The sequence below is a fragment of the Camponotus floridanus genome, unplaced genomic scaffold (assembly GCF_003227725.1).
Source record: "Camponotus floridanus strain SB8 unplaced genomic scaffold, Cflo_v7.5 scaffold49, whole genome shotgun sequence".
Classification (NCBI taxonomy): domain Eukaryota; kingdom Metazoa; phylum Arthropoda; class Insecta; order Hymenoptera; family Formicidae; genus Camponotus; species Camponotus floridanus.
Window position 1 is genome coordinate 436,103 of NW_020229647.1, and position 17,634 is coordinate 453,736.

Here is a 17,634-nt window from a genome sequence, read left to right on the forward strand (position 1 = left end):
AAGAATTCGCCTCTCGCTTTATCGAAATGTTATCAACAACGATAACAAGAGAAAGGAAAAGAAGGAGATATCAGACAAGACGGAGCCTTGTTTGACTTTTACACATAAAATTTTCAATTTTTATCGCTGCACCAGCTTTGGCGAACCGGTCGTTATATTTGTTATTTTGCTCTTCTCTAGCAAATCGCATTTTGTCGAGTGCATCGGTGATGTTATTTAAATTTATGGAACGCGTTTTAGTACACGGCGGATAAACCATTCGTGTCACTGTGAGAGAGTCTTGTACATAAAAGACTATTACAGAATAATGCGACGATGTTCTTCAACTTAAGACAGACAGATATTTCAAATATCGCATCTTTCATTTTCCTTAAAATTCATGTTTTTCCATTTTTTTAATCTTTCTAAGTCTAGTGACTTCATCGCAAACATTTTTCTGAAGTTTTTCGGTATGAATTATTACACTCGAAATAATGCATGAAAAAGCTTAAATCAAAGAAAAAGCAACTAAATAACAAAAGCTTTTATCAACTACAATACAACATTTTCAAAAGATACAATAATATATATATATATATATATATATATATATATATATATATACTATATATAATATCAATCTGTATTTATTATAAATATTATACAATTATACTATATATTTAATAAATAATATATTTAATATATACAGTTAATAATATAGTTAATTAATTAAACAATTATATGAGACTTATAACTTTCCGTTAAATGCTAGAAAATATTCTTTCCCTTTATCGATCACTCACGGATATTGCGAATCATTAGAGATTTATTCCGGAGCCGCGAGTATTACTTACGGCTCTTAAATTAACTATTGGAGAAACGTTAGGATGGAGAAGAGGGAAGAGGATGCAAACGCGAACGACATTCCCGATAACGACGCCTCTGTCGACGCGCGGAAATCCCGATGTAGCTGCGCCGGAAGCGCACTCGCGCTCTCGCAACCGCGGTGTCCCGGAGATTAATGAATATTCATTGTTTCGTAACTCAAACTTGACGAGGGAGACGCATCCAACGGCAACTTGGATCTGGAATGCAACGTTTGTACGACATTTCTCTCACTCCCTTCTTCTTCTCTTCTCTTCTGCTTTATTTCTTTCCCATAAATTACTAAAAACTATTCCAAAGAAAAAGATTACTAATAGAATATTTATTATAATATATATAATCTATCGGTTTAAAAATCTTTTTTTTTTTTTATTTTCGTTCGTTCGAGATATTTCTCAAATGTTAGAATCAGAAAGAGTTACTTTTTGCAATTACATAAATATTATATTTAACACACATCGTATATTCGTGTATCAAAGTCGAAGAATAGATATCAATACATCATTTTGCTTTGTTAATCTTCAAAGGTGAATTACAACAATCTATAACGATACATGTTTGAAATTAATATACAAAAGAGCACGTGTAGATTGTGTTACTTTAAAGTTATAAAGGGTAACCTGACTCCTATTATAATCGCATTTCTATCCACTTTGATAATGTACAACCGCGTTTCGCCCGTCGATCATTCTCCTTCCGTTCGAGCGCTCGCTTCGTGCAAGCCACACCAGGGAGTTACAGCTCGAAATTCATGCATCTGGAACGACCGCGCCTCGAGGGTGTACAAGGTTGCGAGAGAAGAGAAAGCGAGATAGACAGAGAGAGAGAGAGAGCAGAAAAGAAAGACGCGCGGGATGCGAAACGATGGCGTCGACGTCGACGACGACGACGATGACTCGAAAGAGAGCCACTTACGTTTGAATTTTAAATTCTCCCCTACGAATGAAAGATTCTCCGATGACGGAGAATGAGAGACGGAAGTGCACGGGATTGAGAAGATAGGAACACCTAAGCGAAAGAGATTAAACTCGTCCAAGCACGAACGAGTCGAAGGGGTCAAGTTGTCTCTGATGAGATCAGCATTTTACAGAGCAACGTACACAAATAAGAAGGGAAAATGTAAAAAAAAAAAAAGCAAAGAGCAAAGAAAAAGCGATGAGGAATGCACGAGACACTTTGCGTATTTCATACTTGGATGATGAACCGGTCCACTCGTCCTTCTCCTTCTTTTATAGCTGAGGGATATCGCGATCTTCCGTCTTGAAAGACGAATTTACCTTCTTCTTAACGCGCAATTACCATTCGCATTCTTATCTTTACGAAGTCTTGTACGATAAGGAGTCTTGCCTTGACAAATGGTTTGTATATGAAGGACCTTTCGTTGGAATTGCCTCAAACTTCGTGATGTTGTTCTTTGACAAATGTCGGAGAGGCGGAGAATTCGGCCAAATTAAACTTTAGAGATGCAGACAGACAACAGCCTGTCTTGTTTATTTCCAAGCGAACTTTATTTCAACAACAGAATCTTAATTAAAAATGTAGTTATCAAGTATTATTCTCTCAACGTTGAAAATTAAAATTGATTTTTTAGAGGTTTCTTAAGATACCTTTTCGTTCTTTCTTTCTCTATTATCGGGATCCTTTTTCCTCTTTTCAACTTCAGCAGCGCATCAGCGAAGGTCGATTCTCGATTCAAAATGGATCCATAAAATCGCAAGGCCCAGTTCAATCGCTCGCAGAAGCTGGATCTGCACGAACCATAGGAAAGAAAGTAGAAGGAAAACGCCGACAGAATGGCGGCAAACGAGCGCGGGACGAAAAGCGCTTCCTTGCCCTGGAATCCGGGATTATCCGCGAGACGAAGCAGATTCGATAATAAGTATGTGCGCCTATATGAGACCATTGTGCACCGCGTTCAAAATCGACTCTATACGTTGCATAGAAGAAAACCTAAAGGAGAAAATAAAAAAACGAAAACCACTGAATGTCATATCGATACGTCCAATCGAGCGCGATATCGATTTCTCTAAACGAGAGAAATTATATAATAGAAGTAAATATAAGAGAAATATAAAAAAATTAAATTATGAAAGATTTCAGATAGTTTTTGAAAACTAGATAAATATTTGATAGAAAAAAACGGTCAATATATTTAATTAAAAATCTAAAAATGTGCTGGGGAAAGTAATATCAACTCTTCGTAATTATTAAATAATCTGATCTTTCTGTAATCTGATTAATTTATAAAGGATCCTCTAATGTCAAAGTGAAATATATTTCTTCCCCACTATATTTCAATTTTATTTTGATAAGTACAAACTATATATTAGTTGCAAATCATATATTAATCACATATTTGAGTAACAAGTCATATAGTTCAAAAAATTATTAAAAAAAAAGAAGATATTTAAAAAAATTGTATCTATAAAAACAATAAAGCTCGAGGTCAAAATATATATTTTTGCTTTGATGGTATATAAAATATATGTATGTATATTCTGCCTCTGATATATTTTGTAAAATACATTACGAGTATCATTTTATTCGAGACGCAGGGAAAAATTCCGTTCACAAACGTGAAGGGAAGATCGAAGATGCATTCAAGAATAAAAACTAGCAAACACGTGACGAAATAAGTGAAAATTTCTTCGCGACTGCCGAGACTTCAGTCGCGAGATGCGGTTGTTTAAGTTGGCGAAGTCTGAATGAAGGAGGAACGAAAGACATGGCGAAAGAGCACGGCCGAAGATGAAGCACAGTTAAGAACGAAAGCAAAGTACCGGGAACAACGTGCGCGTTTCAATATTTTAGAGTTTTCGCCACCGTTCCCGCCGCGAAGGATTCTCCACTTGGAGTGTAGCGTCGTAATGCAGGTGACAATTGGAGCGTGTCGATACCGCTGCGCCCCGAGATTCCTATAATGGAATGGATAGAACGTCTCTCCCTATCCTCCGGATTCCGGTTTCCTTTTATACCGAGATTTGCCTGGAGAACTTTACGCGCCGCGACGGAACCGTACCGGAAAATCGCTCGCCATCTCCTCGATAAAGATCAGCAACCGTGATCTTAACCCTTCCGCTACGTATAGCGATGTTGTAGTCACCAACCATGGAGAGAACCGTGTTCCTGACTGTAATGCGACTGGTTGAATAGTCCTCGATAGTAAAATGTTATGGAAACAATATTATATATGAAGAATAAAAAAGAAAGATATATCAAAAAATCCACATTTATTAAATATGGCACTTTATATATTTTTTATAATAATATAACATTATACATTTGCAATATTGCATTAATATAAAACATTTGCAATAATGTCTCTCGATAGTGAAGATGATTTCAATGAGAAAGAAAAGATGTTAACAATAATTTTAAATAGATAATATATAGGTAAATATCCAAAAAAGTAGAAATATATTGATGATAAAAATCAAACTATCTCACTTTCCCTTTAGACATAATGGAAATCAAAATATATATTTATTAATTATATAAAAAATATTTAATAAACTATTTTTATTTTATAATTGTTTAAAATTTTATATATTAAAATATTTTTATTTTAAGCATAAGTATAATGCGATAGATAATATAAGCAGTTAATATATTTCTGTATGATGCATACTAAGAAATAATGATAGCTATAAGCTTGCAGGCCAATAGAAGTGAAACACGCAACGAAGTAAACAGAAAATACAGTTTTATAGGTGGCTGTAAAATTTTATAAGATGAAATATTTCTAAGCGTAATGTAATAGTAGATTATATATAGTAATATTTTAGATACAAGTGTAGAGCGATTATATATCACGATATACTCTCGGCAGTAGAAGTAGAACGGAACGAGTCAGACGCGTGATACATCTTATACTTGATGAGATCTAGCAATCAATGGCGAGGAAGAATGCTGAATCCGTGACAAATCGATCGTTTTCGGTAATCCCAGGATGAGGAAGACCTGATAAGACCAGATCGGCCAAAACCGATGGCACATTCAAGCGTACTCGACGCTCTATCGCGCGCGCGTTTGTGATCCTTTACGTAACTTCCCCGAACCATCCATCGTTCAGAAGTTTCCAGGCCGCGGCTGGATGAGTTTTCCTCCAGAGAACTTTTCGAAACTCGCAACGACGCGCGAAACCTTCCGATATGCCGTCGGCAAGCGAAAAAGATACCCGGACGCCATTGCTAGCCGTTCCCAAAAGACGCCACAGTCGGAGTTTCTTCACTCGACTGAGATCCGTTCGAGAGGAAAAAAATTCTTGTCGAGATATTTTCCAAAAGAGTCGCGATACATCTCTTTCCAAAATTAAATATTAATATCGCGCGCATCTTACTACGATTAAGGAGAAATTCATGAAGACAAAAGTTCTTATTAAAAATTCATTGAAAGATAAATTCTTTAACATGCAATTGATATTAATATTAATATTATAATTAATTTATATTCTTATTAATATTATTAATTTTAATATTAATATTAAAATTATATATTTATTCGATATATTTCATACGTCATCTTTAATTGAATAACATTTTTAATTGTAGAAAATTACATTCATTGCAACTTAAGAGAGCAGTGGTCAAGAAAATATGAAAGAAACTTATAAAATTCGTAGGATTTGATGTTATTATATTAGAATAGCATTATGTAAAAATATATTAATGATTTTTTAATCAATAATGAATATGCAAAATACAGTTAAACGCTGAATCGTAATAATACAAAGTTCGATTCGCTTTGTGACGAATATTAATTACGGAAATTCTGAAATTGTTCGATACATCAAAGATTAGGCACGCGCGTTATTACGTGCGCCCCTCTAATCAGAAAGCGACGGAACTTGCATCGGAATCAATCTAGCTTTTCCGCACGAGCAGACGCTTCTGAAGACTCGTGAATGACCCGCCGTGATCTTGCAAGTTCCCGTATGTATTCTGTACTCTCCACAAGAGAGAGAGAGAGAGCAAGGACGGAGCGAACGATGGAAGGGAAACTATCTCGGAGCAGTGAGGAACTTTCCGCGGCAACTATTCGAAGCGGAGTCGGAACGGATTCATACGCACCTGGAAGTTGGTCAGACTCGACGCGCGTGTCATGCGAATCGCTTCGTGCTCTCGAGAAACGCTAGATTCGCGCGCGCGAGGACATGAGAAAGAGAGATAGGGAAAGAGAAGGAGGGAACCTTACTGCCTGAGTTCCGTCTGATGCCGGATTACATCAAACTGGCATAACACACATCCGCCTCGGCTAGCTGACTGGCGAACTTGCCGCTCTTGAGACTTCACCCGGAAATTCTCCCCGTTCGCTCGAGAGGAAACGCGGCTAAGGTAATTGCATCTATCCCAGCATGCCGTCAGAGACGGCAGATTGCGGACTTGCGAACTTCAGACCACGATGACGCGAGACTCGTTCGTTGTTTCTCTCTCTCCCTCTCCCTCCGTCTCTTTCTTTTCCTCAAAGATGATGCTAGTATGTAATCAGGGTTAGTCGCATTTCTTATGTTAATTCGACAGGAAATTGACGAGTGCGAGAAAAATATCGAAAAAGTTGACTTTTAACATTCAATAGTGAACTTCATGAAAACAAATCTTTGAGTCAATTTAATTTATAAATATTGAATCTACACCCTTTTCCGGTTAAGTAATGAAAATATCGCATCTATACATTGCGTTATATATTTGTAGAAAATTGTCATGTTGAAATTATTTGGAGAATAATCGAAGAAGAGAATAATTCAAATGTTCTGTAAGTCAGTTAAAGTCAGTTATGGGATTAACCGGATAAGTCGACGGGAATTGTACGATCAATCGGCCGTTTCCCGACGGGAGGACAGTCTTTCTCAACATGTCCCGAGTCTTCCCTCTACTTCTACCTCGTGGAAGACATTCCGATTTCCATAAGCGACGTCCGGCGGAGACGTTTAAACGACGCCAGACCAAACGCGGGTAATCCACCGTCAAAGCGCACGCGAGCATACGATCCAATAAACGATCGACAGTGGAGCTGTCCCTTTGACGTGTGTTCATACATGGCTAGGCGGAGTCCTTTTGGAGCACGGTCGCCAGGAGGACCGACTTGTCGTCGGACAAGTAAGAACACACAGGTCAGTGTATAACACATACGCGTCATAAAACACACGCACACACACACACACACAGTCATATCGAACCTAAGAACGCACAAGAGCAATGTGATCGCAACTTATGAGCATTCCCGCCATACATTCACTACCGTGCAAGGAAGACGAGCTCACATGTGCAGGCCATGTGTACGGACACACGCGCTATGAGCTCTCTCTCATTCCTCCTTATCCTCCTCATCCCATACAAACGTAGACTCTGCGCGGGGAGGAAAGCTCGCGGAGGGAAAATCCTTTGGCCAGCGAAGCTTGGATAATCGCGCTTCGAGCTATAGACGCGCTTCTCTCCGTCGCGGTAAGGACGTCGACAAGGAGGGAAAAGAAGAAGGTGGGAAGGAGAAAATGGAGGGAGGAGAGAGGAGGAAAAAGCTCGCTTTGCTGCAATCGCAGCTTGCCCATCCACGTGGAAATCATAGCTCGCTGCGGGAGCCATCGGGACTCGAAATTGTCCGGAAACGTTTGCCGGGCTGTGTTCTCGGCGGAGTCTTCTTTCCTCCCTCCATAGCGTAGAGAGAGGAAGGGATGCGACAGCCAGCCGACTACCTCTTCGGGGATTTGGGCATAAAGAGACCTCCCGGAAGATTGTCTGAGGATCTCTTTATAATTCGATGGCAACGTTCGAGAAGACGTGTAATGTCAATCGAATGCATATCGAAAGCGGACGCGTTTTCTTTAAAAGAAATGTTACGATCACGGAGGAAGATGTTTGAGATTATATTACTTAAAATAGTATCAATATTGTTAAAAATTTTCAATTGCATTTAATAGATTCTGGAGAAATACAAGCTCAGAAAAATATAAGCTGTATATAAATTTTTTAAAAGGTACAATAAAATGGAAAGCTTTTTAGTAGAAGATTCTTGAAAAATATTATATTAATTATTCAAATTAATCAAGTTTGTTTAAATATCTAGAATTACGAATTCAATATTTTAAATAAAATGTGAAAAAAATATCGAAGAAAATCTTGGAAAAAACATAAAAATAATCAAAGAATAATGAAATAATAGCTGATTCTTTAACAAAATCTGAAAAGATAAAATTGCATGCAGAAATAATAAATTATATTTATTTATTTAAAAGGTTAATACTTGAAAAATTTATTATGCATTAATTTCAATATATTAAGGACATATAAAACAAGTAATATACAATTATGATTTTATGTAATTTTTTAAAAATAAGATTATATAAACGTAACGTTAATGACAACATAACGTTAATAACAAAATTTATTATTTGAAATCGAAAATAGCAGACATATCTAGAAGAAGGGCATTTTCAAAATGTATTTATATATATATATATATATATATATATATATATATTTCAAAGAACATAAAGATTTATACATATGTAAGATCCCGCGATCGACGAACGCGTAGCTGGCCCGAACGAGAAATATCAAATGCGGCGTAATAAATATCCTCGTCGCTTCCGCGCGTATTTCGCCTGAAATTTCTCACGGTATGTCTACAGGAGAATTCGAGAATGATCCCCTCAGGGGTCAGGGACCTGGCGCGGAAGTGCCATATCGCGGAATCTGTTGGCGAGCAACAGCAGCAGCAACAGCCGAGCGCGAGGTTCGAGGTTCGCAAACTCTCATCGTACGAGGACGGTATTGGATGTCATCACGAGAGAGATTACGGGGCTTTGAAAGAGCCCCCTATCTCACTTCCACTTCCATTCATCCTTCTTTCTCCATCCACCATCGTCATCCCGCGCGCGTCGCTATTTCAGTTACTCCTACTACCCTACGTTATTCGTTCGTTGTACGATGTGCGACGCACATTCGAAGCGTCTCTGTCGCTCCCGATCCCTTCCAGCAACTCTCACGGGATGGAAAGAACCTCCCGTGACACTGAAGGGAGAGAGCCAGCTCTCATATCCCATTTGCCCCTATTTTTCATAAGCGATATTAGAATCTATCATCGAAGAGGCCCGGGCACAGGCGCCCTCGCCCTCGCTCTCGGATCGAGAGCTATAGAAAAGGTGGTCGGTACCGATAAAAAAGATAGAGGGAATCTCCCGATTATCGGGGGGGTGGGATGCCGCGATCGCTGACGATTATCGACCCTATTGAAGCGACAATGTGAATGGATCTAAACTCGCGAGATCGCAAGGCATCGCTACGAGCGAAGCGGAAGAGAGCTGAGGGAATCGAGAGACCTGCCCTATATATTATCGCGGCCGCGCAATATTTCATTCATCGCGACCTCTCGATCTCCTCGGCCCTTCCCTCTGCTCATTCGATTTTCAATTGGGCATGCGCTCCTCGCGCGATCTCAATAACGTTTTCATCTCGTTCCTCCTTCTCGTCGGTATGACTAGTAAAGTGTCTCTACTAAAAATTTCTTGGTCGCGTACGCCTTGTCGGAGATCGATGACTTTTAATCCCGATGACTTTCTAATTTTATATATCAAGTTTCAGCAAGAACATAAAGAATATAAAATAAAAAGAATGAGAAGTGATGACGTATTTTCTGCTACAAGCATTTAAAATTTGATACTTATAAATTTACATTATCATGACAAAATGATTTTAATCGATTGAATGAATATTAACATATTGTTAATAACTATTTTATTATTTATTTTATGAATGATTAAAAATTGATCTGCTTGTGAAACATTTTTTTATACTTTTATTATATTTTTATTGGTTCATAAATTTACAAAAATATTTTACTATATATTATTAAGGAGTATTATGTTATTATTAGTTTTAAATATATATTAGTAAGTTGCCAAATTACTAATTAATTAGACTCTGCATTTTCTATGTATCAGAAAGAGTATAATTTTAATAAAAAAGCCTCACAATAAGGAAGAAAAATTTATAAATATTGTATAAAATTCCTAAATCACATGATGTTTAATCTCTTAAAGTTTCAAGCACAAGCAGGATAATCTTTGTAATAGCGTTTTCTTTTTACTTTGTGTCAATCCCTTTGTACTTTATGATAATTTCTCCTTCGTAACTATCAATCCGTGAAATGTAAATTCGCAAAATACCGTCATGATTTGCACAAGCAGCATATTCCGAATTTTGTATTATTTATCTTTCCTCGTATTTATCGCGGCTTTAGCGTGATTACTAATTACAGCTTTCAACTCGCATCGTTAATTACCACACCGACGAACATTATTGACTCGTTAAATAGGATAGTTTCATACAAATTTTCAGCACGTTTGTACGCAACAAAGTTATAACAGAGTCTTCCGCAATATTTTCAAAAAATAAAATAAATGTACTCACCTCTATGCCTATTAGTTTGCTTGTCGAACATCAGCATAGCATCTTCGATCTGAAATATAAAAAGAAATAACTCCATTATAAAATGACTCCATTAGAAATTTTAATTATTATTTCAATTAAAAATATATACATATAATTTATAAAACTTAATCTAAATAAGTAAATTAAATTTACTAAAATAGTTTTTTATTTATCTCATATATATTAAATTATTTTATTAATTTCATTTAATTTAAATTATTTACTATAGTGCGCACGTACACGCACACACATAAGTGTATGTGTGTGTAATATTTTAATCCCGACTATTTAACTCTTATTATTAAGCCTATTAAGTTATTTAAAATATTTAAGCAGATATGTCGCGCATGGTTTATTTATTTAAAGTAAATTCAAAAGGATTAAAAAAAGAAAATTTTAATATTTATTATATTATGACATTTATGTGGTCGGTAATTATTTCTTTAACGATGCTTGTTGACTAGAATATATTTCGCATCGTGCTTTAAATTTTTAATATATAATAGCTGATATATAGTTTGTTATCATTATTATTTTGAAATTGAAAAAGAGGACATATGAATCGCTGAATAAAATAATTTGGATGTAATGTGGAAAGGCCGTTGTATATAAATACATATATCAATCCGTTTATCAGAAATTTAGAGAATGAGGAATAAAATATTCAGTGAACAATTATTGTATTAAAACATTAAAATATACGACACAAATCGGTTATGTTTATTTACGCTGTGTACGCTAGCATGTCGCTGCGTTCAAGGCGGATTTTTAGAAATATCTGGTATTATTATTGTCTCGATTTTATTATTATCGTTATAACTCGTATTTATTTTCGATCGTGGAAATCGGGAGTATCGTCCAGTGTCGCGCGTTTAAGTGCAAGAGTATCATTCAAAGTGTCGCGTGTGTGAATTGACAGACTTTGACGAACAGATTCTGACAATCTGTGAAAAGGAAGAAAAGACCTGGGAAATGTATCGACGCTAACAGAGCAATCTTGAGGTATTTATTATTTATCGTATGTTACTTGTACTATAAATCGCTTTTAATTTGGCTCGTTGGAGCAATTTTAATAGAATAGAATCACATACACATGCATACACACACACAGAGAAAAATTTTTATCATATAAATATCCCATATTAAATCGATAAATTTAAATCCTATAAAAGTTTTTATTTATTGTAAAAAAAACGTGTTTTTAGAAATTATAAAATTTTCAATTTATTTAGTTACTTATTGTATGTATTGGATATAAAATTTGGCGCGTACTATAATAATTTTTTAAAATATTTATTTTGAGCGCTATTGTAATTTGAATATCAACTTCACTATTGCGCATCGGTTGGTGAGTGATAAACTTATATTTTCAGGTAACGGATTTGATTATAGATTGTAGATAAATCCGTTATCTTAAAATGGATGAATTAGAATAGGTTAGTAATAATTTTTAATAAATTTTTTCAATATGCATTTATTGCAAGAATAAATTAAAATATAAATTAAACAAGGAGGATTATAAGTACTTTTTTCAGTTAGAAAATTTCATTCACTTTATTTATTAAAAAGTACGCTAATAATTTTATTAATTATATGATAATAACTAATTATTATAATACACACCGATCTTACTCCAATTTTTCATAGTCCATCTATTTCTATAGTTCTATAGTTGTTTATTAAAAACTTCATTATTCTTAAACTTTGCTTTAACTATTGTAAAGCCAAGTGATCAATCAATTGAATTATCCGTAATAATAATAAATAACATAAATGTCTAATTAATTTTATTCTATTATAAATTACATTTTATAAATTATTTATTATTATAAAAATTTTAATCAATTTTGATTGATAGGTTTACTTGAATTAAAGTAAAGTTATATATATAAAATAAATGAACGATTTAATGAACGATAAAGTCGATAGTTAATGCATAAAATATACACGTTCATCTGCTTACAATGATAATTAACTAATAATAGAACAATAAACTTTCGTATTAATACAGACGTCTAATATCTCCGTAAATAGAATCCGAATAGCTACATAGCATAAATAATATTTGTTTTCATTATAAAATCTCTTACAGTTAACATCTTTTTTCATGAATTAAAAAAATAAAAATTAAATTTTTCTCAAAAAAAAAATAATAATAATTATATTCATCTGATAAACTCATAATGTTAAACGATCAATTCGCATAATATATAACGCATCGTTTATGCGATGTAGTCATATTACAAACAAATAAATTAGTAATTGTATATGCAATTAAAATTAATTACGGAGTTATAGTATATAATTATTGCATGGCATAATCGCGCGCGCACATCATCATAAATTGTTAATAATACTTCAATTAACAGCCTAATCTAAAAAATTGTCAAAATGGATTAAAAGATAGAATATCTGTAGATTTAGCAATACAATATCAAGTAATCTGCATCAATTAAATAAAACCAATCAGCCTCGGAATAAATAAGTTTTAATATTGTTAATAAGTTTTAACAATGTTTAATTGCAATGTTACAATTTGAGGGATCTTACGTAAAAATAAAATTTGCTTATCGAAAGAGATGATTGATTTTTAAGCGATTTCCGAAAACGCCAGTCGAATGATGAATAAAATGTTTTGTAGCCTTATGAGAACTAGTACGTGTCGTAAAGCACAGCTGGCCAGAGATTTACGGAGCATGTTCCTGAGAAAGGCGAAGAAGGGGTGGCCGAAAGTAGCAGGGGTAGATAGCTCTGTATATGGCCAAAGCGCGAGCGGAGCCCCGAAGAGGTGTAGGAAGAGCTAGTAGGATTTATGGGACAAGAGAAACAATAGAGGATTACTCTTACCTCCTTTGCCCGCTTATTTCTTCTCGCTCTTTCACATAGTAACTATCGATAGTTTGTAACGTTAGCATCGCGAGCAATATTTTTCTTATGACGTTTGAGTAATCATGTAACTGTCATAAACTGTCATGTATTGAATAGACGTTTAATTTTTTATGATTTTACGCGTAAAGATTATATTTTAAATGTTTCAAAAATTAAATTTAACAACATCAAACGGAAACACAAATATAAACAATAACACACACACGTATAAAATAAAATAGAATGAACTGTATTAAAATAATAGGAGAATGTATATCTAAATTTACATTGAGATAAAAATTAATTGCATCATCACATATAATTTTGGAATATTCTTTTGTTTTCTACATGAAAATAAATACAAAATATTTAAAGTATAAAAATTGAATAAAAAAGTACAAGCAAAGCTTTAAGCTATTTAACCATAATACATAATTTAATTCTGATTAATGATAGCAGCCAAACTGGCCAATTCTATTCTCTCCTTTTTTGTAAATTTATTATTTTATATCGTGCTAATCATGCATTCTGATTCTAAAACAAGAGATCCACAAAAAATTAAAAGTTAATCAGTTTGGCCTCTAAAAAGATTTCAAATACTAATTAAATATGCCAAATGCTTTAAAATAATACATAGCAATACCAGTCGTCACGTTTTCATTTTATTTTCTCGTCGGACAGTGTAATAAAATTTTAATGAATTTCGCGTAACGATCGTGTCACTGCGGCAAGGAAGTCGCGGAAAAATGCCAAGGGAATCGGGTGTCTTAGCTGACATTTGTTGCGACTTTTATTTTTCGAGAGGTGATATGCCTTTTACGAGGGGGTTGCCGGCAACGCACAAAACGAGGGGACAGGCGGGCTTTTAATGAAAACGCAAGAAGCGTCACGGCATAAGACAAGACCGCCACCGGAGGAGTCATCATTGCTTATGCTTTTCCTCCCTCTCTTCTCATAAAGTACATGTAAAATACATCCTTTCATTATTCCTTAATGTTGCAGCCTTTGTTGCAACTGTTATATTGATGTACTCTCGGTCTCGGTTGAATCAGTCTGACGATGTTGGAATGATTCTCGATTCAGTAATAATAACTTCAATCAAGAAGTGATTTTTTTTATTCCAATAACTGCATGAGATTCCGATTTTTTTCAACTTTATTAGCATTCCTCTGAATTGTCACTTCTACTTTAATTAAAATTATTTTTCTTTCAACAACAATAATTAATTCAAAACAATAATTATTTCAGTTATCGAAATGTGTGCAATTTTGATAATAGTATTATTTTTTTAGCGCGAGCATCTTTGCAAACACGCAATCGTGTACTTTCTTCATTATTTCGAACAATTATCGCCGAGTTGCAATGCAGTTTTGCAGGTTTCGTGTGTATCGTTGCATTGCGAGTATCTATTTCCTGCGATATGTAATATTCAGCGCTCGACGCATTATGCATCCACGTATTTACTTCATTAAAAATACATTGCCCGGTGTTTAATATTGATTCGATATAAATTAATATAATTATCGTACGCAGTGCATTACCACAGTAACGCGTGCGCGCGTCGTGCACGAGAGATAATAGAATATTATAGGAAACGTTTGTTATTCTACTGTCGTTTACGTGCGAGCTAATTTTACGCACGATAAATACTTACATCTCTTTTCCAATAATATTTTACATTACACTTTTTTTTAAAAGATCTGTGATACATATATTAATCAGATTTCTCAGACTCGCAGTAAACATATGCCAAAATAAATAACGATCTGTAATGTAAATTTAAGTAGTAAAAGACTAATAATAAATTTAACAGCATTATACTGAAAATTATTTAGCTATTTTCACTCAATTACAATTATTATAATCTTATTTTAGAAACACACTTAAAAAATATTGTAGAAAAATTCTAATTTGTATAATTTTATTTTGTTGAATTACTTTTTAATTGTAAATAATAAACGCTAAAAGAAGAAAATTATGCAAATAAATTTTTTTAAAATTAGATCTATGCAGTTATGATACTTTCGAATTGGTATTACTGATTTATTTACTGGTATTAGAACTTTTGAAAATATCTAATTCAAGCAAGTACATTTCCTGGATATCAATTTACTTTTGACAACTGAAATCAGCTGTTTGTTCCAAACAGAGAATAATTTCGCCGAGAACGAGAGAGTTTTAGTTCGTACGCAGATTGAAATTCTGAAGACACGTCGGTGTAACCTTAAGGCGATAACGCAAGAATGTAACGTGAATTGGCCTTGTAACTTGCCCAAACTTCTTCCTTTTACGTGAGCTCGGAAAATACGTAGTACGAAAAGGTTATCGAAGAGGAGAAGGAAGCGAAGGGAAGACAGGAGTCGACGACGTCATCCCCGGAGAGCAATCGAGTTCTGGTGAGTGGGCGAGACGTACCTTATTACAAGTTCGATTCCACCGGTGTTACAGCTCTCGGTGGACCGAGCTGTAGATTGCTGTCTTACTGCCCTCGCCCTTTATATCGCGAGTCCCTTCTCTCCGAGGCAAAGCCGTGTCATTTTCCCGGCACCCTTCTACTAGATTCGTACTGTGTGTTCGTATGCACGTATGAGACTTCAGTCTCCCCGTTTAACCAATTACTTTAAAGAGGACGCGTGTCGGGCAAAAGAGCATCTTTGCGAATCATTTTTTTATACCCGATTTTTCTGCGTTTTGCCGACAAAGTCTTCCGACTTGCTTGAAATATCATTTCATTTGAAAAATATTAAGTAAGAAAAACAGACATATTTATCAATTATCGCGCGTTTAAATTATTATTTAAATTATAATCCGCTTCATTAGTATTGCATTGTAAAATAATAGCCGCGGATGTGCAGCCGGCTCGAATTTCCGATGCGTGCAATAAAGAGAAAGCCAAAATAACGTACTGAAAATGCTCATTTTTCCGCGCTAATAATTATTATTAATAAGCATTGTCGAGAAGGAAATGTAGCTGACTCTTTGCAACAAACGCAATACGAATAAAACTGCGTTGCGTAAACATAAGAATAAATCGTTAAAATGAAATGGTAAATTGATATATCACATTTGCTCATGCATAAATATTTTCGTTTCTGTTCTCTCAGAATATTTTTAGGCTTTTATTTCTCTCCGAAATATTGTAAGAAGCGCTCAAAAAAAAAAAGAAAATACTCGCTGCTGTTGCCAATAATGCCGCTCGGCAAACTTTACAGTCTCTATTTGCAATTCATCTGTTGATTTTATCCTGCGTTTTCCATTGGATTTCGCTTCGCAACATTTTCCGGTTTGCCTTTACATTTTACGGTAATCCCCGGGAACGCAGAGTAAAAAACTGTCATCGTTAAATATTTGCATTAAGAAGAGAACCATCAGAGAGAACTAGCTAAGACAACTATTGCGATTTATAGTTATAACTCTAATTCGTCTTGTTAAGATTTAAATAAGTATTTTACTGCGCATAATTTGAGACAATCGCTAAATATTTATAAAGGGGGAACGTAAATCATTTGTTTTTTTTCTTATTATAGTGATATTATATTTATGTAATATTTGTTATATAAAATTCTAAGGAATTTTGACTTTAAAAATTTTAAAAGGAAGAAGAGAGAGAAAGAGAAAAGAAAAAGTTTAGGAATTTACATTTAAAAATTTCTGGTTTATTCTTCTCTCTCCCTCTCTTCTGGTAGTCTATGAATCGAGATATTTGAAAATAGGAGGGAGAGGTATTCGTGACAAATATGATTTATAAAGAAGCTTAAGTTTCGAATCAGAAAAAGTGAACGATTCGTTCTCGAAGTGAGTACGCTCTCTTTTCGGTCAATTTATCATATTACAAAACTCCACAATCCATATATTTTCTCAACTCGTATACTATGCAACTAAACTGCGAATCTGCGCGTGAAAGCTAGAAGTTATCTCAATCGATCGCGACATCGAATCGAATGCAACGAGCCGAAACGGTGATTCCCACTTGAATTTGTTTCCGATTCGCATTGCAATACAATACGCGTTTCGAGTGCGCAAACATGCATCCACGTACGCCATCCGAAGTGCACTTCATGAAACTTATCACCAAAGTTCACAGAACCGGATACTTCGGTAACACGGGCTTCGGTGTGCTTAAATTCATTTTCGAACGCGGGGCATCGAGTTTCCATAACCCCCGTCCTGCGCGCGGCTCGCATTGTGTGCGTTCGTACGTGTGTACGGGGGTGTGTATGCACGCGCACCCTTTTTATTTTGTTCGCTTCTCCGTTCTTCACTTGTCCCGGGCTCCCTTTTCGAAGATAAACGAGAACGAAGCGCGCCCCGCTTCGAGAACGCTCTCTATCGAGATTTTATTTTTTTTTCCCCGAGTTGATTAAAGGCTGCGCCGCGCGCGCGTCCCCTGCGCGAGAGTTACAAAGTCGGATTCTATTACTTGTATATGCGGTAAAACAATTTACAGTCGCGGCTCATTTGCGACGAAATTGCGGTT

The 17,634-nt window shown here is 35.1% G+C and overlaps 1 protein-coding gene across 6 annotated transcripts in view; it reads right to left on the bottom strand.

Moving 5' to 3' along the window:
• The window catches only part of LOC105251501 (RNA-binding protein Musashi homolog Rbp6), a 591,643-nt gene that overhangs the window by 97,862 nt on the left and 476,147 nt on the right, over positions 1-17,634 (bottom strand). For all 6 annotated transcript variants that reach the window (XM_025412217.1, XM_025412214.1, XM_025412215.1 and 3 more), the window contains one exon: positions 10,269-10,317. In XM_025412217.1, coding sequence (XP_025268002.1) covers positions 10,269-10,317 — 49 coding nt within the window. The remainder of the gene's footprint in view (positions 1-10,268; positions 10,318-17,634) is intronic.